General features: G+C 33.6%; 4 protein-coding genes and 1 non-coding gene across 9 annotated transcripts; 2 read left to right on the top strand and 3 right to left on the bottom strand.

Moving 5' to 3' along the window:
- Positions 1 to 275: 275 nt before the first annotated feature.
- LOC103491398 (cyclic nucleotide-gated ion channel 1-like) lies at positions 276 to 6,548 on the bottom strand. Of its 5 annotated transcripts, XM_051085142.1 has the most exons (8): positions 6,151 to 6,534; positions 5,128 to 5,206; positions 3,744 to 3,914; positions 2,251 to 3,439; positions 1,876 to 2,147; positions 1,232 to 1,343; positions 906 to 1,136; positions 276 to 827 (listed from the first exon to the last, which is right to left on the bottom strand). In XM_051085142.1, exons 4-8 carry the CDS (start codon positions 2,527 to 2,529, stop codon positions 453 to 455), a joined length of 1,269 nt encoding a protein of 422 aa, XP_050941099.1. In that variant the 5' UTR covers positions 2,530 to 3,439; positions 3,744 to 3,914; positions 5,128 to 5,206; positions 6,151 to 6,534; the 3' UTR covers positions 276 to 452. The 5 variants fall into 5 exon arrangements, 3 of the variants coding, with proteins under 3 accessions (XP_050941099.1, XP_050941100.1, XP_050941101.1); XR_007821116.1 differs by lacking the exon at positions 1,232 to 1,343 and having other exon boundaries at positions 906 to 1,231; positions 6,151 to 6,528; XM_051085143.1 differs by lacking the exon at positions 3,744 to 3,914 and having other exon boundaries at positions 6,151 to 6,548.
- Positions 6,549 to 9,349: 2,801 nt separating this feature from the next.
- On the top strand, positions 9,350 to 12,956 carry LOC103491399 (amine oxidase [copper-containing] alpha 3, peroxisomal-like). The gene is made up of 5 exons (XM_008451326.3): positions 9,350 to 10,128; positions 10,513 to 10,903; positions 11,522 to 11,635; positions 11,782 to 12,320; positions 12,579 to 12,956. The coding sequence occupies exons 1-5, from the start codon at positions 9,362 to 9,364 to the stop codon at positions 12,772 to 12,774; spliced, it is 2,007 nt and encodes a 668-aa protein (XP_008449548.2). The 5' UTR covers positions 9,350 to 9,361; the 3' UTR covers positions 12,775 to 12,956.
- A 274-nt stretch (positions 12,957 to 13,230) lies between these two features.
- LOC103491400 (primary amine oxidase 1) lies at positions 13,231 to 16,308 on the top strand. The gene is made up of 4 exons (XM_008451328.3): positions 13,231 to 14,622; positions 14,728 to 14,841; positions 15,404 to 15,951; positions 16,039 to 16,308. Exons 1-4 carry the CDS (start codon positions 13,480 to 13,482, stop codon positions 16,193 to 16,195), a joined length of 1,962 nt encoding a protein of 653 aa, XP_008449550.2. The 5' UTR covers positions 13,231 to 13,479; the 3' UTR covers positions 16,196 to 16,308.
- A 94-nt stretch (positions 16,309 to 16,402) lies between these two features.
- Positions 16,403 to 16,474, bottom strand: TRNAH-GUG (transfer RNA histidin (anticodon GUG)). The gene has a single exon. It is a non-coding gene; the product is annotated as a tRNA-His (tRNA).
- A 3,826-nt stretch (positions 16,475 to 20,300) lies between these two features.
- Positions 20,301 to 23,147, bottom strand: LOC103491401 (primary amine oxidase-like). Its single transcript, XM_008451329.3, has 6 exons — positions 22,307 to 23,147; positions 21,646 to 22,030; positions 21,452 to 21,565; positions 21,007 to 21,353; positions 20,741 to 20,926; positions 20,301 to 20,634 (listed from the first exon to the last, which is right to left on the bottom strand). The coding sequence occupies exons 1-6, from the start codon at positions 23,098 to 23,100 to the stop codon at positions 20,466 to 20,468; spliced, it is 1,995 nt and encodes a 664-aa protein (XP_008449551.3). The 5' UTR covers positions 23,101 to 23,147; the 3' UTR covers positions 20,301 to 20,465.
- Positions 23,148 to 26,230: the final 3,083 nt, after the last annotated feature.

Raw genomic sequence — 26,230 nt, 5'->3', positions numbered from 1 at the left:
CTTACCAAACAATTAAAATAAAAGAAACTTATTCTCGTCTCGATTCACTCTTTCTTGGTAATTTAATTTTGACTTAAAATTCATAATCCACAAATATGTAACTATGGTTAATGACTTTGTTATCTAATATAAGGTTGAATATTTTAGTTTTATTCTTGTTTCTATTTGGATATGTATTCTATCATAACCCATCAATTTTAATGAGCACAAGAGAATGTTTTTCTCCATAGCCCCATGACCTTATAACCGATCACTAAAATGAGCAGAAGAAAATGTTTCTCTCCATAACTCATTTCAAATAGTATATATATTTATGAAAATAGTTCTATAATTCTATATTAAATTTTCTTTCCAAACAATTGAAATGAATTTATGCCTTTACAAAAGAGAAAGAAAAAAAAACGAGTTTATAAAATAGGAACACAAACATAAAGTTCAAGGAAGATTAAACTTTAACTTAACCTATACGTATTTGTGTCCCATTTGGTATGATATTGTGGATCGATAGCCTTAAGAGCAAAGGCTTCCATTTGGGTATGTGCCTTGAGAGTACATTTGGACAAAGGAATTTCAGATACAAGAAGATTTCCCGCTGCCCAATTTAGTAGCTGCTCCCCAAACAAATCACCTTTTCCAAAAGCGTTCATCGTTGTTCTAGTTCCAGTGCTCTTGCTAAATGTCAATCCCATACCTTTTGTGAACAATAGCATCTGCTCAACAGGCTCCCCCTCTCGAATAATATAGCTCTGCTCTCCAAAAACCATTGGCTTCATATCCTTCATCATCTCTTTTAACTTCTCCTCTTCAAATTCTTTAAGCATGGGAACCTACCAATGAAACATTGATCAAGGTCGTTCGTTTCTATTCTAACAATTTACTTCACAAATGTATCAAGCAAAACTCACCCTTTTTAGGATATCCCAACAAAGTTCTTTCTTTATCTCCTCAATGAATGGAGACGGAAACACATCGAGTAGAGTTTTCAAATTGACATCATTTTTCCACTCAAACTTGTCTCTCACAAACTCCTTGATTTCCTTCTTTTTCTGGAAGTTATAATAATCTATCCATAAATCTATTTCAACATCTTTCTTTTGCATCGTCCTCCGTTTCTCCTCTGATCTTAAAGTTGAGGACTGCAGATATACCTGTTTAATGATGCAACCATTTCTTTGTTACTGATCTAGAAAAGGAGAGGTTGACATATTGGATGAAAAGATCTTTAACAAACCTGCAAGTTGCCGATAAGATAAACAACTAGAAGTATCCCAAAAATGGTAATGAGAGCCGCAAAGATGTTTTCAGATGAATGACTACTTGGAGTCAGGTTTGACCCAAATGAGCTGCAGATTGCATTTGATCAAACATGAGATGATACTATCACATTTCATTATCTTCAAAACTAGGAAGTTATTTGTACCAAATGAGAGTTTTGGAAGTTGAAAAGTGATCTCATAATTTCAATAAACAAGAGTTAATTCGAGTTATCGTTTAAAAATACTATCTTTGAAAGTTACTTCAAACATACTCGAGAATATTATAACCAGCATGGCTTGGTGGTGGTCTCATAGGGAGGGGGCGAGGTTAGAAGTTGAGAAAACATAACGGATCAACATAATCTCAAACTAGGATCTTTAAGTCTAATTTTCTTCTCCCCTTATTTGCTCAGATTACGTTCGATGATGAAGACCAACACATATAGAGGAAATCATTGAGCTTGTAAACTCAAAAGACCATTCAATCGAGTTCTAAGTTGAGTTAAAGCCTATTATCCTCACATAAACCATAAACTTTACACCAATAGTTGATGATTAAGGCAATAGCCATTTAAAATTAAGAACAAACAAAGATGTGTTGAAAGGAAGAGTTTCAAACCTTAATGCACGTAGTCCCCAAGAGAAGCAGTATAATAACTTTGCAGGAAAATCATTTACCCTCGTGATACCAGATTGATGGGCGTTAAGAAATAAACCAAAATCGAATATGGGCGGATTGATAAGGCAATACTTATCAACAAACTGTTCATTGCCCGTGATATCCTCACAAGAAAATGAATTCACCCTGCATCCACCGTTAAATTCGCAGGCACTTCGCCAACAATTCAATTCTGTTAAAATTGAGAAGCAGTACCAAAATCCTCCGACCACCTTCACGAACGAAAAAAATACAATTTCAGAACCAATACGATCATTCAAAACCTTAAAACGCTAAATCTCCATTTTTGATAAACAGAAGGTAAAGATAACATACGTGACTGGCAAAAATGAAGAGGACGAAATTGAATATGCCTCTGAACTGCCAAGTTCCTGTTATGTCATTAGAAGCGACACTCCTGGAAAGCTTCTTACATAGCACAAAGATTCGAATGATTCTTGGGACAAATTGGAAGAGAGGCAGAAAGATCAATCGCCACTTGTTTTCGAAATATGTGATACCTTTCCTATTTGTAAAGACTCCCCCAAGGATAATCTGCACATTTCCTGTTGTCAATGTTAAGAATTGAAGTTTGAAGGTACTTTTTGTGATCATTTACATCATTTTTGTTGAAAATTAGTTAGGTGTGGCTTGACTTAAGTTTATTTTGCTGTAAACCTTCTATTTTAGCCCATGCCTTTATTTTTATTTATGTTTGGAAATTGCATGAAATATAATAATTAAGCATATAACAACATTTCTAAAAATGCAAATATAATAAAATCTATTAATGATAAACTCTCTCGTTGAGAGACTCATACCGCGATATGGTTGTCATGAAGACTCAACGGATTTAAATTTTATGTCTATTGAACAGAAGAATCGAGAAATGAATATTCCTCTCAAGAACCCCATATTCCAAAATCAATAGATGCTAGAAATTAGAATATTAAAAAGATGCATACTTCTCCCCTTGTGCTAAATCAAGCGATGAGATGGAACTTCATGTTATCTAATAAATCTTAAGATTTGAATTGTATCTCTTCTATATAAATCTTAAGAGTCAATGACAAAACTGAATGTTCTAGACAAATTAACTAGAAGTGAAGATCAAAAGTGTTACGAGTATAAGAATCACATAAACTATTGAAGAAGAACCTGTGGAAGGGGAAGCAAAGCCAAAAAGTCGACAAGGACATCCATCCATGGAACCCTTTTGCTAACATCAGCAAGACGTCCGAAGAAAGTCAGAGTAGCCGCATTCGTTTTAGAATTGGGACATAACTCAAGTATTGAACTTGGGCAGACCTTGTAGGCGACTTCGAGTAGAAGGATGAAGTCCGTTACCGACCTGGCCCCAAGGGCCACGTTCTTTATTTTTCTGTCTACGACGATGCAATTTTTCTGATCGTCTATGTTGTAGATGTAGAAGAACAAAACATCGAGGCAGACAGCTATTATAGATGAAATGAGAAACCCAACTCGTAGTACAATTTTTGTGTGTTCTTGATCTTTCGAGCTTGTCCTGCATGTAAATCATATAACACATTCATCTTTAACCATGGAGAAAGAAAGGAGTTCAGTTCACAAACTTTTCGAGTTCAATTAAAACAAGTTCTACAATGTTCAACACAAGTCCTTATTTCTTTCTATATTCTAAATGAGGCGTGAATTGAAATTCTTACTTGTGTACTTGTTAGAACTCAAGAGACATACTTGTTAAAAAAGAAAGTATTTTTAAGAAAGAAATAGGAAACTCATTCCTACAAGTAAAGGTTGTAACCTAGAAATATAATTAGAGAAATAAAAATGAAAACAAGAAAACCAACCTGGAAATAATATTGTTTGCATCGGTCATTTACACTACAACTCTTGAGAACTTCAAGTCTTGGAGACAACTCAAGAGTCAAGAATAGAGTTACCCCAATTTGAAAATAGTGAAGGAATATATGTTTTGCTCTTTACACACTCTCATTTATATATTGAGAGAAAATCTATCCCTATAGTAAAAAATGACAACCTTTTAAAAATTGACTTGGTCATGGTACATCACGTTGTCCTTAACTCATGATTATTGAGAAGGGAGAAAAATCACAATATTTTGCTTCTTATTATTCTATTGAATACAATAGGTATAGTGAGGGAGGAAGGATACAATAAGGAGTAAAAGAAGGAAAGATTTAGGAACTAGGGAAAATCTTCCATATACTTTCCAAAAATACTCAAAGGGCCAAGTCCATTAATTCTAACAATATATATTATTTGTTCCCGATTGAATGATGATAGGTATTGCAAATTTATGTAATTTTTAATTTTGACTAAGAATGTTACAAATCTTCTAAACCTTTGGGAAAATACTAATTGGTGTCTCTTCATTGCATAAGATTGGAAATGAATTTTAATAAGATTGGATGGTAAAGTTCAAGTGTTATGGAAGATGTGTCATTGTTTTTAAGATGACAAAAGAAAAGAGCCATCGTAACAAAGGAAGGCCTAAAGAATTTTTAAAAATTGGCTAAGTGTTGGCTAGGGCGTTGCATACTCTAGGCAGCCAAAAGTGTCTAGAGAAACTCTAAAAGAGACAAGTTGGACGGCCAAAGGTTGAGTTGTGGTATGTTCTGAGAGGCATCAAGACAACCTCTATAGGACAAAGCTAGATGGTCAAGAGTATGCTAGGCAAGAAAGCTAGGCATTTAGGAAATGTGAAGAAGCTCTAAAGAGGTTGGCATGCAGCCAAGAAGGAATGCTGAGGTCTTGTAACTTAACAAATTTTTAAAGAGAAAATCAAACGAGGTCTTGTAACTTAACAAATTTTTAAAGAGAAAATCAAACGAAAGATGAGAACAAATAATGTTGCTGTCAAACTTTTGGAAAAATCTATGAAATTGATAATAATATAGAGGCATGGTTAACAATAACTTGTATTGCTTTTATTAGTGATTATATTCTTCCTCGAAACACAATTATATTATCTATGCTTATCATAACCCAAATTTATACATTTAGTAATTATAAAACAGAAAAACTGAAAAAACATATAAATTGATAGGTGGGTTGGAATCTGATAAATTAAAATTTTTAGTAAGATGGGGAACGAGAAAGCAATAGTACGTTGTTTGTATACTGAACAAAGCACCTCATCCAAACAATGAGGAATGAGCAAAAGCATTATCTTGTTTAAGCCAAAAACAACGTAGAAATATCAAAACTTACTTCCAACTTGGCCTTTCTTAGCAAATTACAAGCAGTATCACTCTCGCATCGATCCCTTTCATCATTAATTGCCATCAACCTAAGGAGAAAAAGAAAACAAAAGAGAAAGAAGTGGTTTCGGTGGAGGAGAAATAAGAAGCAAAGAAGCTACCATTCTGGAATTATTCTCAGTCATCACTCAAGAAAGAATACATAGTATAAGTCTTCAAGAATCTTAGCTTGAACCAACAAAGAGAATTAATTCCAACACATCCATGTGAGATGTTTGTGCTTACACACGAGAATTAAGGAAGTTCATTTCAATTCAAGATCCACATCAGTTGATTTCTTCTAAATGCCTCAAAAAAAAAAAAAAATGTATCTACGCGATAGAAGCTTAAATAAGACAAAAAAAATATGTGATTGACTTGAAATTTTATACTCAACAAAACTCCTTCTTGTTCTCTAATTAATGGACGAAATCTCCTTAAGAAAACAAACAACAATAATAAGTAATAAGTAGAACGGTAGACAAAACAAGGACGACCAAACTTGTTAAACATTATGAGGCATCAGTCATCACAAAGCAAAACTACAAGCAATGCTTTTCGTATAAAGAATAACAAAAGAGTTAATTGGAAATGTTTTTATATAAAAATTGCATAATCTATATAGCCTTCAACATGTTTCTCAGCATAATTTTGTGCACAAGAAACAAAATCATTTCATTTAGGTCAAAATTCATGAATGCATTAAATAAAAATGGTTTAAAAATCACCTGCAGCATATAAAAGTATATACTTGAAAAATGTTCAGTTTATAGAGGGAAAAGTCTTATCCCCTTAACCATCAGTATATCCCTTTCTTAGATCAAGTAAAGAATAATATTTAAAGCTTTATTTCACAAACCCTCAACAGCATACAGAAGTAGAAAATGGTGCAGTGCCCAATGTCTTCAATCGTTCCCCAGTTCGTGAAGATTTAGATATTTTCAACCTTGTAAGAACTACAAGCATAAAGAATTAGCAGTAGTAGAACTCTTACCAAACTTCACATTCTTGGATCTACTTTGACGGGGATGAAAGAGGTCATCCAGCAGTGCTAGATCTACTTCAAGGGAAAAGAGGACGTGCTTTGAACAGAATGACGTCGTAGGAGGACCCGTAGACGTTGTTAAAACTTGCCTTGCCAAGAGAGGTGGTGACAGCGGCAAAGATGGACGTGAAAGTGAAGGAGTGACCCGATGGAGAACGAGATTAGCGAGGGACGATGACGTGTGGCGGCGGTGCTACGGCTACGTCTTTGCGAGAAGAGTCGTGGGTGCGGGGAAGGCCACGTAAAGAACTAAAGATCCATGAGAAGAAAAAGAGATATTTGAATTTTATACAAAACGGTCAAAGTTGAAATTGGCAAAAATAATAAATAATCAAAAGATTGACTTTTAGTCAAACTTTTCAAGCAGTCAAAATATGGCTTCCAAATTTTATACATTGATTTGGTTATGGTGGAGAAATCTTACTTTAGGTGGGATTATCTCTCACTTTAGTAGAGAATTAGGTGAATAATCTCTCCTTGAGCTTGGTTGATCCCATTAATTGGGTTAGTTGAATTTGAGTGTCAAATTCAACCTCAAGTTTTTGCATCAATTTCTTCTATATGTTAGAGAGTTTCTAATGAGATTAAGGGCTAATGAAGGTTGAATTAAGCCTTGTAAATGAAACACTCCCACCTTAAACTTTTAGAAATGAGTGACACCCCAAATTCCACCCTTTCGTTCCAAAGGAAAGATTAATCAGAAAAACTCTCGTAGTAGTCCTTGAAGTGTTCCTAATCGGAGATTACAACAAACAAACATGTGGGAATTTCGAACATCGATCAAAAGTAGTTGTTCTTAAATCTATGTTTCTCTCCGATTTTCAAGTAAATTCTCTTAATTAAACTATATTATAATGTTTTAATTCTATCCGCTTAGTATGTTTATCTATCTTATAGATAATTTTGGATTTTGGTAGAAAATTAATTTGATAAAAAAAATTGAGAGAAGTTCATAGTCTTTTATGAAAGGCATTATAGTCTAGTATGTAAATTAACTTGAAACACTTTGGGGTTCAATTTCAATGCTTTGGTGAATAGAATTCAACAAGAACAACCATTTGAACTTAGTTTCTTTGGCCACTAAACGTATAATTCTATTGGTTAATGTGAATTTATGTAATTAATTAAACCAATCCCTAGCTTGGTTATAAATAAAGTTTTGCTGTCCTATGTCTAAGGTCAGAAGCAAGAGTACTATTTCTAGGCTTTTTTTTTTTTTTTTTTCTAAATCACATTTATGAGAATCAAATTTTTACTCATCCTTTTCGATATCTAGATTCAATTTTAGTATATACTAATCTATAGATGATCACAAACTAGATGAAATTAAAATCATTAATAACAAACCAAACAACTATGAATTGAGTCAAATTTGTAAAGGAATAGAAATTTAAATTTGTAAAATTTCATGTTTTCCTTAATGAAAAGCAAAACCAATAAATAAAAATAACAATTGAGTGAAAAATATCTGATTTATAAAAGATATAACTTTGGAATATTAGAGTTCAAATTAGAATTATATCAAAACTATGAAATTGAAACTTCAAACCAAATTTCTAATAAACCCTTTTCTTTGATCTAACTTGTCTTTTCCTTTTTTTTCTTCAAGTGATTCCAAATTGTAACAATATGAGAATTTTTTTCTTTTTCTTTTTTCCAATAAAAAATTATCCATATCTTAGTTTTAGTTTGAATTTTTTATATTTTTTAAATTTAATAAATTATTTTTATAACCAATAGATTAGGAAAATTGGCTCCGTATAAACAAATTAATTATTCCAAAAAATTTAGAAAGCTTTATTTTCAAATATAACAAAATGAACCAAAATATTTACAAATATAACAAATATCATCACTAATAGATATCGATAGATTATCAGTACATATAACTGATAGTCTATTAAATTTAGCTAAATTTATAAATATTTTTTGTAGTTTTTTTTAAATCGATTTTTCTTTTAGAAAAATAGTTTTTTTCTTTAAACCAGAAAAATCATTTGATCAGAATGATATTAATAGATTATAGATTATCTGTGCATATAACTGTGTATTCTAAGTGTAGTTCAATACAATTTCTTCGATAAAATGTCGTTAATCTGACATGTTTATATTTTAAAAAATAAAAAATTTTAATTATTTTTTTTTTTGTGTGAAAGAGAGAGGTAGGAAGCACCAAAAATAGTTATATTTAATCCTCTTACAAACGACAAAACTTAATTATTATTGTTTTATTATACATTTATACCTCCCTATTTTCTTCTCTTCATTACCCCTTGACAAGGGGAACTAAATATGTTTTAATTTCATTAAATTTAAAGATCTCTCAACACTCAATATTTTTAATGCAAATTCTCTCAACCAATATTATATTTTATATTTACCCCGTGAGAAAATAAATAAAATTTTATATTACATTTACCCTCAACTGGTATCAGAGCATTTTACTTTAGAATGTCTTATGTTCAAGCCCTTGTTTTGTCTATTCTTCATATTTCATAACCTACTAGCTTGAGTTACTAAATTAATCGGTGATTGAAAAAAGAAAATAGGATGTTCAACGGGTAAAAGAATATACTAACAAGAGTTGGAAGCATTCAAACCACAAATTACTTTATGTTTGTTAACACTAACAATATTAACATCAATTGTAGCCAAAATGATACCCATATAAAGTTTCATGTTGCATCTATATCTTTGTACATCGTAGCTGTCGACGCATACAAATGTTAACTATAGCCTAAACTTCCATAAAGACACATGTTCCATAGATATTGTTATGTCTAATAATTCATGTTTTCGATCATCATTTACATTATATAAATCTTCATCGCTATAAAAGATATTTTCACATTTTCTTGTGCTTAGCATGTACATGTTCATTTTATGGTTGAAAAATTTACGAAACATAAAAAAAAAAAAAACAATAAAATGTCATTTAAATATGATAATACAACAATGTACTTTATATTTTGGAAAATGTTTATTTAAATATATATTTTAAATTTTTGTTTCATAGTTTCTTTTAAAATATTTTTCAACTTCCATCTTTTATTGATAATTTTATAACCATTAATACATCCTAATTAACCTACCCAAGTTTTATTGTCTTATTTAGTGTTAAAATTTACATTTGCTTTGTAAAAAGAAATCCAAAACAAATATGGCAAAACTTCTCTTCTCCCTCTCACTCCTCATTCCTCTTCTCTTCCTCACCATCGCTGCCGTCGGTAGCCACCCTCTTGACTCACTCTCCCCCAACGAGTTTGAACTCACCCGATCACTCATAACAAATTCCAACCCCTACACCAACATAACCTTCCAATACGTTGCCCTCGCCGACCCGACCAAGCAGTCAGTCCTCTCATGGCTTTCAAACCCCAAAACCCCTCCGCCGCCACGTCGCGCCACCGCCATTGTCCGGTTCAACAAAGCCACACACGAAATCCTCATAGACCTAGTAAAAAAAACCATCCTCTCAGACCAGGTCTACTCCGGTCCAGGGTACGCACCGTTCACATTCGAGGAGCAGTTTGCAGCCGCGGCTTTGCCGCTGTCCCACCCGCCGTTTGCAGCCGCAGTGAAAAAAAGAGGACTGAAAGTAGAAAAGGTAGTTTGTGTATGTTTTAGCGTTGGATGGTTTGGGGAGAAAAGGAAAATGGAAAAGAGGATTGTGAAAGTTCAATGCTTTTATTTGGATGGGAGTTTGAATTATTACATGAGGCCTGTGGAAGGAGTGATAGTGATCGTTGACCTTGATGAGATGAAGATTGTTGGGTTTCATGATAGATATAGGGTCCCAATGCCAAAGGCGAGTGGGACTGAGTACAGACCATCAAAGCTCAAACCACCATTTTTGCCACCTTTGAACGGAATTAAGATGCTGCAACCGGATGGCCCAAGCTTTAAAATCGATGGCCAATCTATTAGGTAGACCTTTTAGTTTCATTCATTTGGAAGTTATTATTAAGCTATGAATCTTATATATATAATCAACCAATATACAACAAACTATAAAATACTCTTAGGTTAAACAATATATTATACAAAAGAACCTTAAACTTTTATAAGTTTTTATCTTGTTGGTATTTTAAAAAATAGTTAAAAAATGCACTTTTGTTGTTAGTTTTGGATGAAAACGGTCATGTTATTTAGTAAGCATTTTAATTTCACAGAAAAAGTCTAAAGAAAAAGAAGCAAAAACTATTATTACTTCTTACAACAATCTCATCTTGTTTTAGTACACTGGCATGTCAGCTAGCGTTAAATGAATTATTAAAAATGTTTGAACGTTTTATTTTGAAAACGAAGCAGTTGGGCGAATTGGAAGTTTCATTTGAGCTTAGATGAGAGAGCAGGGCCAATTATTTCACTAGCGTCAATCTACGATATGGAAAAGCAAAAACGCCGACAAGTAATGTACAGAGGATTTATATCGGAGCTGTTCGTGCCATACATGGATTTAAACGAAGAATGGTATTATCGGACATTTTTCGACGCTGGCGAGTATGCATTGGGCCAGTGTGCCGTGTCGTTACAGCCGCTTCGAGACTGTCCGGAAAATGCAGTGTTTATGGACACCTACACGGCTGCGGGAGACGGTAGACCGATGAAGATGTCCAACACTTTCTGTATATTTGAACGCCATGCCGGCGATATCATGTGGCGTCACACGGAGGGCAACAAGAACGTTCCTAATACACCTGTATGTTACACTTCTTCTTTTTTTGTTAATTGGGAGAATAATGCACTCTAAATAAAGAAAATATATTCTTAGATCTTAAATTCTTATTCCAATAACTTCTAAACAAATATTTTTTTTATAAAAAAAAAATATATTATTATTATTATGAAAATATTTTTAAAATCTTTCTTGAATTTACCTTTAAGGATTTTTTTCAAAGATGTAGACAAAAATAAAAATATTTAGATGAATGAAATTATAGATATTGAGAAATTTAAGATATTTGACCTAACCAAGACTTTATAATATATTTGAAAAACGAAGAAAGGTCAAACAAGTAAAAAATAAAAATAAAAACTTTATAACATCTCGGTTTTAGTAGGACATAAAAAACTCTCGAGATGTCCTACAAATGACATTTTAAGCTGTCTACGTAGACAAATGATTCAGTATATTTTAGTGACAATTGAGTTAAGCATTTGTTTATCAATATTAGGTTGAAGTATTTTCTTATATCGAATAGATTGTTCAAATTTTCTATTTGATATTTTTCTTATATCAAATAGATAGTTAGGGAGTACATGAGGTGAGATCATTCATTGTGGTATTGACAAATATAGTGGGGTGACGTTTTTACAGATTACAGAGACAAGGGCGGAGATGAGCTTAGTGGTGAGGATGGTGGCTACTGTGGCAAACTATGACTACATTCTAGATTGGGAATTCAAGCAGAGCGGCTCCATTGTCGTTGATGTAGGTCAATTTGCTTTATATTCTTTTTTTAGATTGGTTGTGGTCTTTGATTGATGGATGGCACAATCTACCTTGTTAATTATTGAGAAAATAATTTTTCGTCATACAATGTTGAATAAAATTTCTTGTTTTGCCCTTCGTAACAGATTGGGTTAACGGGTTTGCTAGCAGTTAAAGCATCGAAGTACACTCACAATGACCAAATAAAGGAGGAAGTTTATGGCCCATTGTTAGCTGAGAATACGATCGGTGTCCACCATGATCACTTCGTCACTTTCCACCTCGATCTTGACATGGACGGCGTTGCCAATTCCGCTGTCAAATCCAACCTCCGCACAGTTCGATCGCGGGACGCCAATTCCCCTAGACTAAGTTATTGGACAGTCATCGCCGAGACAGCCAAAACAGAGGCCGATGCGATGATCAAACTTCGCAACCAAGAGCTCGAGTTTTCCATCGTTAATCCCAATCAAAAGACCAAAATGGGAAATCCCGTCGGCTACCGTCTGATCCCAAGGTCCATGGCGGGTCCTCTTTTAAGTCCTGATGATTACCCTCAAAGAAGGGGAGCTTTCACCAATAACGATGTGTGGGTTACACCATATAATAGCTCCGAAAAATGGGCTTCTGGACTCTTCACTGATCAGAGCCACGGAGATGATACCTTAGCTACTTGGACTCTCAGGTAAACTATATTGATTTACTAACTTAATCTAATTAAATTAATTCTTAAAGTGAATCCTTTGGATGGGAGATTTGTGGTTTATTTAACAAAGTTAAAAAAGAAAGTAGGTTTGGAACTTTTGGAACTTCGGTTGGTATACTTTAACATGTGATGTAGTTAGGATAATTAACAAAAGTTTATATCAAATAATAGAATCGAACTAAAATGTAAAGATGTTGTAACCTAGAATTAATGTGGATGGGATGATGAATATTGCAGGAACAGGAAGATAGAGAACAGGGACATAGTGATGTGGTACACAATGGGGTTTCATCATGTGCCTTGCCAAGAAGATTACCCATTAATGCCAACTTTGAGACGTGGCTTTGAGCTTAGACCAACCAATTTCTTTGAGAGCAATCCTGTTCTTAAAGTCACCCCACCCCACATAGTCAACTTCACTAATTGCTCTTAGACTTCAAACCATAATTAAACCTCCATCTCCTTGGATTGTACTTTAAGAATAAACTTCATCAACAACACTCATACACTACTTATGTTTTTTAATCCTTAAAATATTATACAAACATATCAGTGTACCTTTATTTGAATAACAAGCTAAATGAGTTATGTCATGATCTAATGATTTTTGCTTCACATCTCATCCCATTAAGCTTATTGGTCTTAATATTAAATGCACTTTCCCCTTTGAAGCTTTCTGATGTGTCCATCCAATGTTTAGTTGACTTTTTCTGAGATTTAGTGGACAAGTGTGAGTTGAGAATTTTTTAAAAAGGAATTTTGTGAAGATGAGACGATGTCTTTCTTTTCCTTTGAGGTAATCAAATTACACTTGCTCTCAATTCAAGAAAAAGGCCTCTTCAAACATCATGCCTTTGAGGAGAAGTTCCAATTTTCCATCATTTGAAAACAACAAAAAGCAATTAGACTTCCTCATCTAACTTTCTGTCGTTCCAATCGAATGACTTTTTTACTTTCATTCACTTTTGATTCTCTTAAGATTGGTAGTAACTCTATTAATTACGGTTGACTTATAAAGGAGGACTTCTTTCTTTCTGCTTTTCTATGTAGAATTTTCATCTCTATTGTCCAATAAAGAAGCATGCAAGTTTCATCAAAAAGAGAACCAAAAACCATTTGAATTTTCCCTCCTCTCTCCATGAATCCTATTCTGTTTCTTCTTGTACTCCTTCACCTAATTCATTTCTGTATAGCGGCGCCGCCCTTTTTCCATCCGCTTGATCCTCTAAACCCGACGGAGCTCGACGAGATTCGGCTCGCTATCAAGAAATCCCACCTTGGAAAGCTTCCAAATCTCACGTTCCACTTCGTTGACTTGGAAGAACCAGAGAAGAAGGATGTTCTTTCCTGGCTTTCTTCCGGCGAACAAAACAACCCCCTCCACCGCCCGCCCCGCCACGCCAAGGTTGTGGTTCGAGCAGCTGATTCGACCCACGAGATAGTTGTAGACCTTGACACGCACTCTGTTAAGTCTGACAATATCTATAATGGCCATGGCTATCCCCCTCTAACTTTTGTTGAGCTTTTCCAAGCCAGCAAATTACCTCTCAATTTCCCCAAATTCAAAGCTTCCATTCATAAAAGAGGCTTGAATCTGTCTCATGTTTCTTGCATACCGTTTACCGTTGGCTGGTACGGCGAAAAAACGACCAAAAGGCTTTTAAAAGTCGCGTGCTTTTACAGAGAAGGAACAAGCAATGTCTTCTCAAGGCCAATCGAAGGTATCATCACACAAATCGACGTCGATTCGATGAAAATCATCAACTACTCCGATCGCTTCATCGCCCCTTTACCGAAATCGGAAGGCACCGATTACCAATCACGGAAAACAGACCCCAAATCTTCCAATTGCAAAGCGGCGAAAAGAAGATTCACCATTGAAGGTCATCAAGTGAAATGGGAAAATTGGGTTTTCCACGTGGGATTCAATGCTAGAGCGGGAGTTATTATCTCAACAGCTTCCATTTTCGACGAGGAGAAGAAGAAATTCAGACGAGTGCTTTACAGAGGACATATTTCAGAGACGTTTGTGCCGTATATGGATCCGACGAATGAATGGTACTTTAGAACGTTTATGGATATCGGAGAGTTTGGATTCGGACGGGCGGCAGATACTCTGCAGCCAATGGTTGACTGCCTGGAAACCGCCGAGTATGTTGACGGATACATGGCCGACGCCAATGGGGGAGCTCAGAAAGTATCGAGAGCTATTTGTATCTTCGAACGCCAATCCGGAGATGTTTTATGGAGACATACTGAGATTAACATCCCAGGAAAAGTGGTAAACAGAATTCAATTGATTTATTTATTTACTTTCAACCTTTCAAGATACAATGACTTTTAGTTACGATGGTGATTCCAATATTTTGTTTGTTTTTTTTGGCAGATTAGAGGTGGGGAAGCAGAGAAGAGTTTGGTGGTGAGGATGGTGGCAACTGTTGGGAATTATGATTATGTTCTTGACTGGGAATTCAAAAGAAGTGGCTCTATTCAAATTGGGGTATTTTCTTTCTTTTAGATTCATTTTTTTAATAAGTTTGGTGGTGAAGTCTTTTGAGTGAGTGAGTCCATTTAGTCCATTTAATTCACAAGAGATTCTTAATAGACCATAGAATTTTCAAGATTTGTTTATTTTGTCCTCGAATTTTAAAAAAAGATGCTAATTGGTCTTAATTCAATATTTATTTTGTGTCCTATTGTTCATTCCACTAACCTTTTTTTCTAATAAAGAAAGATGAGAAAGTGATCTTCCCAATGTCTTTATTTGTTGTACTATAAATTTCTTTAGTTTAATTAGTTTGAGATGTGCAAAGCACGTGGTTAGTAAAATACACAATAACACCTCAACTTAACCCTTCTGTATTCATTTGTTGTTGAATCCTTTTGTACTCATTCAAAATCTTTTATATGATATTATTGAATCTATGATTAATTTATCGATTTTGTATACGTGGATGAAACTAACTTACTCTGGTTGTGTGTGTGTGTGTTTTTTAAATTTAGGTAAGGTTGAAGAAAGAAGTGATTGTTTATATAAATTGAAAGTGTGCTTTATTGGGCAGGTTGCTTTAACGGGGCTGTTGGAAGTTAAAGCCACACCGTACAAAAACACAATGGATATAACCCAACAAACATACGGTACATTAATCGCCGACAACACCGTTGCCGTTAACCACGACCACTACCTAACCTACTACCTCGACCTCGATGTTGACGGCACCGCCAACACATTCGTCAAATCCAACTTCGTGAAGGCAACGGTGGAGGACATCAATGCCACCTCACCTAGGAAAAGTTACTGGAAAATTGTCCGACAAACCATTCAAACCGAATCTGAAGTTAAGCTTCTGCTCGGATCCGATCACCCAGGTGAGCTCTTGTTCGTCAACCCCAATAAGAAGACAAAGATTGGGAATCCGGTTGGTTACCGGCTCATTACGGGTCAACCTGTTAATTCTCTACTGAATGACGATGATTACCCTCAAATAAGAGGGGCTTATACCAAGTACCCATTGTGGGTGACTCCTTATAACAAGTCGGAGAGATGGCCGGCTGGGTTTTATGCTGATCGGAGTCGTGGTGATGATGGCTTAGCTGTTTGGACGAAAAGGTAAATGGATATTAAATAATCCTTTTTAATTTTGAATTGATCATTTTAATTGTCTGATTTGTTTTGATTGTGTGGGTGTTCGTCTAGGAATAGGAGAATCGACAATAGAGATATTGTTCTATGGTACACAGTGGGTTTCCACCATAGCCCTTGCCAAGAAGAGTTTCCGGCGATGGCATCCCTCCATGGCGGCTTCGAGCTACGACCGACTAATTATTTTGACAGGAACCCTTTGCTTAAATAAAATGACCAATTCAAATTGTATTGTTCATATGGGAAATTCAATTAACTTGTGGAAAACTCTATTGACTTTCTACTTTTCAAACCATTGATTGAATAACAATTTTTTGTGTTTTATACTAATTGAGAGTCTTTCAAAATACTATATATATATATATATTCTATACATCTCTTTCTCATTAAAATGTGAAATGGACAAAAATATTTGTTTTGTGGCTGCTGGGATTCGAGCCCAGGTCTCCACGGCCACAACGTGGAATTCTCACCACTAAACTACAGCCACATTTGTGATGCTAAATGCACTTCTCTTTTTGTACCTTTGCGATTAGGGAACGGTGGCGTTGCATGGCGACAGAGCCTTGACAACCTCCGGAGCCCTCATTCGTAATATGGGACGCCGGTCGAAGAAATTCAGGGGTGGGGATTAATGGAAGTTCCTCTTGAATATATTATATATTCCTAAAACTTTAAAAAATTAAAATAATTAAACAAACCCAGAAAATATTAGCTTACTGCTGCATACAGTGAAACAAACCCAGAAGGACCTATGTGATTTATGACCCACCACTTCTCAAAATTAAAATATGAAATTTAACATTTTGATTAAGTCACATCTTTTCTACAGTACTACGTTAGGGATGATCAAATTCGATAGAACACGATTACAAAAAATAATAGGGCTGGTCATTGTGTTAATTAGGGGACACATGGCATCCCTTGGTATACGTTTTGTTATCATGATCACGTTAGGGTTATATACATATCATTCCTAGTATGAAAAGGGTTTCAAAGAGGTAACCTCTAAACAGAAGAGATTAATTGGAAGGTTTGATTGAATTTGTTTTTTATTTATTTGTATGTAAATTTTACCTATCAGTCCAAACTTTCAATGTGTCCACCAGCCCAAATCTCAGATCTATTATACGGACTAACCCAAATATTATAATCTGACAAGGCCTCTCGAATCTACGGTTAATCATCTGCTAATAGCAACGACAGAGCATCAGGCCCAGGAATCAGTCAGTATCCAACTTGGTTGCCAATTTCAGTATCTTTAATTTGGTTGACATTCAAATACTCAGCTGGCTCCGTCAGGCGGATTCTGGCGTCGAGTTCTGTTTTGGTTGTCTCCTTCACTATCATAGTACTCCAATAGCTCTTCCTCGGAGTGTCACCGTCCCCCTTTTCTTCTTCGAATGAGTTTTGCTGACCGTCTACGTCGAGATCCAAATAGTAAGTGAGAAAATGGTCATGGTTTACACGCACTATATGTTTGGTGCTAATAGAGTGCCAAATATATATGTCTTCTCTGATATCCTTTGTGTGAGTGTAGATTGTGGCCTTCCCTTCTAGAATTGCCTGTTAAACCAACCTGGAAGTCAATCAAAAAAACTTGAATTTACCCTAATTAGTCTCAACATCCAACAATGGAGGCAAAATAAATAGGTTTTAATGGATGTTTATCGCTAACTTAGTTATTTAATAAGATTAGAATTGAAAGTGGAAGAGGAAGGAGAGAGAAAAAGAAAACTTATTTTTAATGTATAAATAAGAAATTTTTTAGGAAAACTATTAAGGAATTAGTTCATATACTTTTAAGATTTATTTAATACACATAACAATTGGTTTATAAAGTTATTATTTTTAAGAATGATCATTGTAGGTATAATTAGGTAATGTTGATCTCATGCATAATTTTTAAAAGGTTTTATTAATTATTATTACTAATAATCAATATTATAGTGTTTAGAAGAAAAGAAGAGAGAGAGAGGACATTTTTCTAAAGTCAATTTTTAATAAAATTAGAGTGGATAGGTATTTTATTTTTAAATGTGTGTTTGAACATTAAAAATGAACATTTTATTTTTAATGTTCATAAAGTATTTTTAAAAATACTTTGAACATTAGATAAGTTTTTTATTTTTTTGTATGTTCTTCTTTTTTTTTTCAGAAAAATATAAAGCTCATATATATACTAATATAGTTAGATATAAATCTTAAAATTATTGACCAATCTTATCTATAGTCAATTTTTTTGGTTAAAAATATACTTGTTATCATGATGAAGTTAATAAAAAAAAAATACCAATTTACTTCTTCTATTTTCAAATTGGTAACAATTTAATATTTTATACATACACCTTAAATTTGATAGAACCGCTAGTCTTGAATTCCAAATCAAAAATGTAAAATCATAGTATAAAAATATAATAAGCACGGTAACAATAATACTAAATCTAATCTCTTTTGTAATTATAACGGAAATAATTACATAACTTTCAATTGGAAGACTTTCCTCTAGCCTCTTATCTATGTTTCTTGTTTTCGAACTTTTGGCACATCTTGCGTTTCTGCATCTTTTTTTCTCTGATTTATGCATCTTTTGGACAGAGGCATGATGGAGCATAAATGAGGTGTCAACCTAATTGAGATGTTCGAATGCTTCTGCTGATTTCTCGACCTCTACTTCTCTTCTCAAAAAACAAAGAAAGATATGAAATAATAATACTATAGTTGATTATATGTTAACAACTTCTTTTCAGCTTTGAACATATTATAAGCTATATTATAGTCCACTCAATCCATTGAAATTAGGACCAAACTCATCTTTTAAAGATATTTTTAAAACAAGAATTTGCAATTAAAAGGACAACAACGAACGAACAAACAAATTATTAATAAAGACAAGAGCAAATAAAAGTATGGTACTTAATCTTCTCACATGTGCATGATATCCTTTCCATGATACAATATCTCCTATATCTCTCTTCCTTTGAAAATCTCATGAATTATTATTACTAACTCAACACTTCCTTTCATTTTTCACGTTTTCTTTCATTTCTTTCTTTTCAAAACAGTGGAGATTTCAGAAGAAAGGACAGTTTTAGGATAAGCTTTCCCTGATTTTCTCTATATTGAATTGACAGCCAATGTACGTACTTTCTTATACAAAGATAAATCCCTATTTTTGAAGTAATAAAAATAAAGAATTATAAATAATGCACCCATTTTTGTTCAACAACAGATGGCAGCAGCTTATAGGATGGGCAATATAAATTTCAGACAATTCATCTCAGTTATAGGATGGCAGCAGCTCACTGCTTTGCTTTGTCATGTTGTGAGTTATCTTTAACGAAAACATTTATCAGTTCTTTAGAGGAATGCATGTTAATTTGACCTAAAATGCTTGACCCTCCGGTTAATGGTGTTAGTTGTTATTATTATATTAGACCTTTGCATATGTCTAGGAATCTAAATATAACTAATATGAGTGTTGTTAGGTCTTGAATCCAATATAATTGGTGTCACAAACAACTAAGTACTGGATCTTGCTATTTAATTTTTAATAGTATTTGTGATTATAATTTAACGCTTTAGAGAAGTGCGATAATTAATAAACACCCTAATAAAATTGATTTCACTCGACTCGTGGACGTTGTTGTTAATACTCTATTAGTGAACCCTGTATATGTATGCTTGTCGATTTCCTTTTTTTTCTTATACATTTTTAATTAATCTAATTAATGATGGTTGAATAGTACAATTTTAATCATTTAAGCATAAAACTTGTTAAAGTCATTTCTCTTTCATATTATAAAATAAGATTAATTCTTCTTGTAACATACACCTTGACTTTAGGAGGATAACATGAATGAACTTAAGATCACATTCAATAGGAGGGTTCCTAATGATATATGAAAATATGGTTAAGAAAAATTTAAAATAATTGAAAGTTGCTACCTATGCCAACAAGTGTATTTTTTTTTTTTTTTGTGGCTCAATTATAAGAAATTCAAAGTTATTAAATTTTTATTGAAATCCTATTTTAATTTGATTGACCTCTTGAATGTATGTAAGTGATGACAAAACATACTCAAATACTTGTGTTGGTTTGTAAAGACAACTTTCATTCTTAAAAACTTTCAAAACAAGCAAGGATAACAAAGTCGAGTAGCATAAAATGTAGGAGAAATATCGAATCCATCAAATATCAAATGCGAATTTCAAATCCTGATCCAAATCTTAGGTGTTCAAAACATTACACTAGTCATTGCAATACTTTTTAGAAAATATAACACCTATTTCTTAATAAATAAAACCCATGAATGTTAGAGACAATTAATTAATACTTATTTGATGTTAATTAATTATCTTCAACAATAGAGAGAATTTATTATAGCAAAAGAAAAGGGGAGCTAGAATTCCTCGAAACACAAAAGTCGTCGTACATGAATATTATGTCGTTTTGAGGTTTTATAAAGATAACTTAATACTTATGGGGATCTCATTTTGAGAATTGGATTTCTATCAAAGAAATTAGTAGGTCGAAGTTCAAAGCCTCCGGTGAGGGTGGGCATTATTGGAAATTCATCTTGACTTGGATGATGATGGAACCCTATTGTGTGCCATAGCACAATATCCTTGTTGTTAATATCCCTATTCCTGTCCACGCCCAAAATAAAATTATATACACAATATTAGCTAGGTTAATATATATATATATATATTGATTTTCAAACTTTAGTAAAGAAAATAATTTGATACGTACTGTTGTGTTATATGAGTAATGGTCTTGTCACCATGACCACGATCGACGTACATACCACCTGCCCATTTCTCAGATTTATTGAAAGGTGTAACCCATATATCATAATCACAGAGCGATCCTCTTATTTGTGGATAATCATCTTCTGATAGGAGTGGAATAGCCATTGGCCCCGGAATTAAACGATACCTGTTTAAAACAAATTTCAACCAGAAGTTTGAGGTAATACAAGACAACTTTCTATCTCACTTGTCAAAGATTTAACTTACCCGACTTTGTTTCCTACTGCAGTTTTCTTATTTGGGTTCACAATGTGCAACTCCACGGGCTCAGTTGGTCGGAGTCTAGCGTCGAGTTCCTTCTTTACCTCTTCCGACACCACCGACCAGTAGCTCTTTCTCGGCGTTGAGCCATCGGTTTTGAAACTCTTCAATTTAAGTTTGTGAAAGGAATTTTCCTGACCGTCGATGTCGAGATCTAGATAATATGTGATGAAATGGTCGTGGTTTATGCCAATTGTGTTGGGGGCTACTAGTAGGCCATATATTTCCTCCTTTACCTCACTTTCGTGCTTATATGTTGTCGTTTTTCCTTCCATGATTCCTGTTAAACTCACCTGTCAAAGAATTAAGAAAAAGAAAAAGTTTTTTCTTATGAGATAATTGGAAACCCTAAACTTTTAAGAAAGTAAAATTTGTAATGTGTCGGTATTACCGAAAGCTTGATAGTGCCACATTTTTTGAGCTCCCAATCCAATATGTAATCGTAATTCCCAATTACCGTTATCGTTCTTATCACCAAGCTCACTTCCCTTCTCACTTCTCTTATCTGCATTTCAAATATATATATCAAATTATACACCAACTTTTAAAATCGTTTTTTTTTTTTTCCTTGAAGTTTAAGATTACCAATTTTCCCGGAATTACGGCCTCGGTGTGGCGCCAAGCAATATCTCCGGCATATTTTTCAAACATACAATACGCATTCTCCAACTTCACCGGCGTTCCGTCTTGGCCGGCGTGGAAGGCGTCGAAAAATACGGCGTTAGAAGGACAGTCGTGGTGGGGCTCGAGCGCCACCGCTGACGACCCCATCCCGAATTCTCCAGCGTCCATAAACGTCCGATAATACCACTCCTCTGTTGGATCTTGGTACGGTACGAACAGCTCCGAGATCTGGCCTCGGTATAGAACTTGTCGGTTTTTCTGTTGGTCGATGTCGTATATTGAAGCTGTTGATATTACGACTCCCACTCGCATGTCGAAGCTTAGGTGAAAATCCCAGTTCGCCCAACTGTTAAGGAATCAAACTTTCATCAACCTACTTTGATATATAACTATGCTTTTAGTTCATTTTGCTAGTATTAGAAGATGGGCTCAACATTTGAGATACGGAGTGAAATTGTAAACTTCTAAAGCCTACGTTATAAGAAGCTCGTAACATATAAAATTAATGTTTTGTAGTTGTAGGGTCGAGGAACTCTTAAGATACCAATTCATAGTTTAAATGTCATGTTTTTTTTTAAGTCTTAAATGTTACTAATTAAAGCCACTTTTTCCTCAAACAAACCTGACAGTGTGTCCTCTAACCACAAAGCTAGGACCATGCGGCTGATTAACAAGAATGGGCTTAGTCTCCGCCACGAATGGCGGCCGCATAGTCGAAGCTTGATACTCTGTGCCCTCACTCGATGGCATAACAGAAACATGAATATCTTTAAGTTCCGTCAACACCATATCATCAAGATCCACCGTCGTTTCAATCCCTTCAATTGGCCTCAACCAAACATTCACAGTTGATTCCTTGTAAAAAAACAAAACCTTCACAATCCTTTTCGTCTCACTTTGGGCCTCTCCAAACCACCCAATTGAAAATACAGAGCCCACAACATCCGAAATATTTAACCCTCTTTTCTCAATGGAGGATATAAAGGGTTGATGTTTGAGTGAAACCTCAATGGCTTCTTCTTGTTCTTCAAGTGTTAGTGTTGGATAACCGTTGCCTTGGTACACATGCTCCGATACAATCGACCCTTTGCCATTGGCTAGACTCACGATGAACTCGTGGGTCTGCTTGTTTGCTCGTACCACAACAAAGGCTTGACGTGGTAGAGGCGGGGAACGGGGATTCGCTACCCATGACAGAACGGCAGGTTTGTTCGGATCTTCGATACCGACGTAATGAAAAGTGAGACGTTGAGCAATGTTGGTGAATTTGGATTTGACTGTGGAGGTGACGATTTGAATCTCAAGCGGAGATAGAGGATCGAATGGATGAGAGGAGATGGAAGGGATGGATGTAAGGAGGAAAAGTAAGAGAATAGGGATTTTAAAAATTGGCATAGCCATGAGAATTAAAGTCATAAATACAAAGTAGTATATCTTGGAGATGTATGTTGGGGGTGTGGCTTTATTTATAGGCCATGTCAAATGGGTCATTTTTCATAGCCATAAGTAGTTACGAAGATCTTGATCGTTATTATCGTTGTTATTATTATAACTGCAATCATTGCAGCAATAATGTCACCATTGTCTCAATAACTAAGGTGAGAGAAATTACCTCAACAGTGATATGTCTATCAAGTACAAATAATGTTTTGATATCTTTTGTTTTCAATATAAATTATAATTTGATGGTTGTAACTTGTAACTTGAAAGTGTGGCATGCACATGACTTTAAAAAATGTGTTTGTTTGAAGAAAATTGTACCTAGCAACTGGCATCCATTGTTGGTCACTACAATAATGCATGTATAAGAGAATTATGCTGTGCTACACTGCTAGAAAGTTTTTTTTTTTTTTTTTTTTGGATTCGAAATCCAAACTCGTATTTGTATGATGGGTTAGGGTTAAATAACAAATTCTTAGCTTTCTATATATATATATATATATATATATATATTAGTTTAGACAGTAAAAAAAAGAGAAGAATAATTCAAATATCTTCTTCATTAAATGTTGCAGGACACACAACCCTGCGGTCCAGTGTCGTCGCCCACCGTGACCACCGGCAACACTGATGCAGTAAGGACTCTCTCGCATATCTTTCTTTTTTTTCTTTTTCTCTCTCAAATAATCTATGACAAACAGAAGAGTTATGGAATTTATATAAATATTTATTTATTTATTTAATTTATATTATAAATCTGATACACAAATTTCGTATATTTAATTTACCAAATCGTTATTAGTTGTTGTGAAACAACTTGCCTTAATTTCTTTAAATACGATGTTTATTTTCAACGCTTTTTAAGTAGTTACGTGCGAATAATTTTTTTCTTTTTAAATCATATTCTAAATTCAATACACAAATTTTATATATTTTAATTTTTCGAATTGTTCTAGTTTTCGTAAAACAATTTGTCTTAATTTCTTTAATCACAAGGTTCATTTTCAACCTTTTTTTAGGTAGCTACGATCAAGTAATTTTTTTTAATTATATTCTAAATCCAATACAGAAATTTTATATGTTTAATTTACCGAATCATCCTAGTTTTCATAAAATAATTTGCATTAATTTATTTAACTACGACGTTCTTTTTCAATATTTTTAAGTATACGTTACGTTTCAATAAATTGGTTTTATGAATGTGACATGCAACCCGTAAACATGTAAATAAGTACAAATAATAATTGAAAATACGAAGTACCAGAAATAATGAGATTGAGATTGATATCAAAATTTAATTACCTTGAATCAACTCTATCTTTGAATCTATATCAATATATTTGTGAAATTACAATTTGATATCAATCTCATAAATACAATACGAAATTGATATCAAAATTTTAATTTCACAAATATATTGATATGTATTCGAACATAGAATTGATTGAAGGTAATTAAATTAAAATTTTAATTGTGTAATCACAATAAATTATCTAATTCAAGAATAAAGGAAGAAAATTAAAATTTTAATAATGTAATTGTACTAAATTCATAACTTAAAAACAAGCTGTGTTTTTCAAATAAAAAAATAAAAATCAACAAAACTCATAAGTATATAAATTATAAATAAGAAAAAAAATGGATTAAGGAAGAGTTGAGAAACGGTTGAAGAACCCAACCCTTCCTCCACACGAACCCAACCCTCCCCTTTATAACCCTTTCTTCCAAACATACTTTTATAAAATTATCCACGTCCAATTACTATCAAAGGAAGTTTTTGAAAGATTATTAATTACTTCAAAAAAGGCATTTCAAATATGTACTTATTTTTCCCTCTCCTCTTATGCTTGAACCCAAGATTTACAGTATGATCGGATGTGGAAATATACTTAAATTTGTTCCTCATATCGATATTGACCTCATGGAAACGTAAAAATTTGATAGAAATATCGACACTTCAACGAAAATTTAATGCTATGTTTATATCCTTGAGTTATCTTTTCTTCTTAATAAAAAAATGTATTAAAGAAAAAAATTAAGACTATAAAAGTCTATCAGCAGTAATTCAAATAGTTAAAAAATAAAATAATTATATTTTTTTTAGTACAACTATTTGAGGATGGGGAATCGAACCCTACATCTCTAAAATGGCAGATTATATCATTACCGAGCAATTGCTCCCATTCTATAACACTAAATTTGTAACAAATGTTTTGAAAAGGTTTAAAATTGTTCATGAAAAGATGTATACAAAGCCCTAAAACATAAATAGAATTTATTAGAAATGGCTTATAGCATACACCATTTTGGTAAAGGTCACATAGGATTAAATTACAAATTAGCACGTGATAATTTTTTTGTTTTTAACTATTTCTAAATAAAATATACTTATTTATTTTATGTGATTGAAAGGGAGACACATAGAAAGACAATTATTTAGTTTATATTTGATCCCAACTTCTCAATATTCACTCGATAATAATATCGATAAGATATTAGTGAACCCACTTCACCCACATACTATTTCTCTACATTATCTACATATAAAACCAAAAAGAAAAATAAAAATTTGAGAAACAAATTATTATGAGGCATACATGAATCAAACATGTTATATATATATACTTTGAAAACAACTAGCTAGGCTAGACATTATTATTCACGAGAGAAAAATAATTATAATAAAACAAAAAAGGTCGAAACACTTAATTTTGAAAATGATGTGTCATTATGGTTGTGGGGGTACTACTTTTGTTGGTTGTGAGGTACTACCTCTGGTTCGGATTGTTTTGATTTTGTTATAGTAATAATTTCTTTTGTATCAATATGATATTTGTCATAATTTAATTAGTTTGATATTAACTAGATTAAAGTCATTCGACATTGTCTTCCTCCTTCTCTCACACCCCTCCTTCCATTGCTTCTTTTGATTCTCCTAGCTCTCACCTTCCTTCGTCGCACTTGCATTATTGTTCATGCTCCCATCTTTGAACCCTTCCTTAATGTTCTTTCTCTTAGTTTTCCATCTTTCATTATTTTAAGTAAAAATGAACAAAAGGCATATTAACCAACATAAGCTCGGGTATTCATATTTAGGTGCGTATTA

This window comes from Cucumis melo, chromosome 5, assembly GCF_025177605.1.
Source record: "Cucumis melo cultivar AY chromosome 5, USDA_Cmelo_AY_1.0, whole genome shotgun sequence".
In the NCBI taxonomy this organism is placed as follows: domain Eukaryota; kingdom Viridiplantae; phylum Streptophyta; class Magnoliopsida; order Cucurbitales; family Cucurbitaceae; genus Cucumis; species Cucumis melo.
This window is presented reverse-complemented; position numbering and strand designations above follow the sequence as displayed.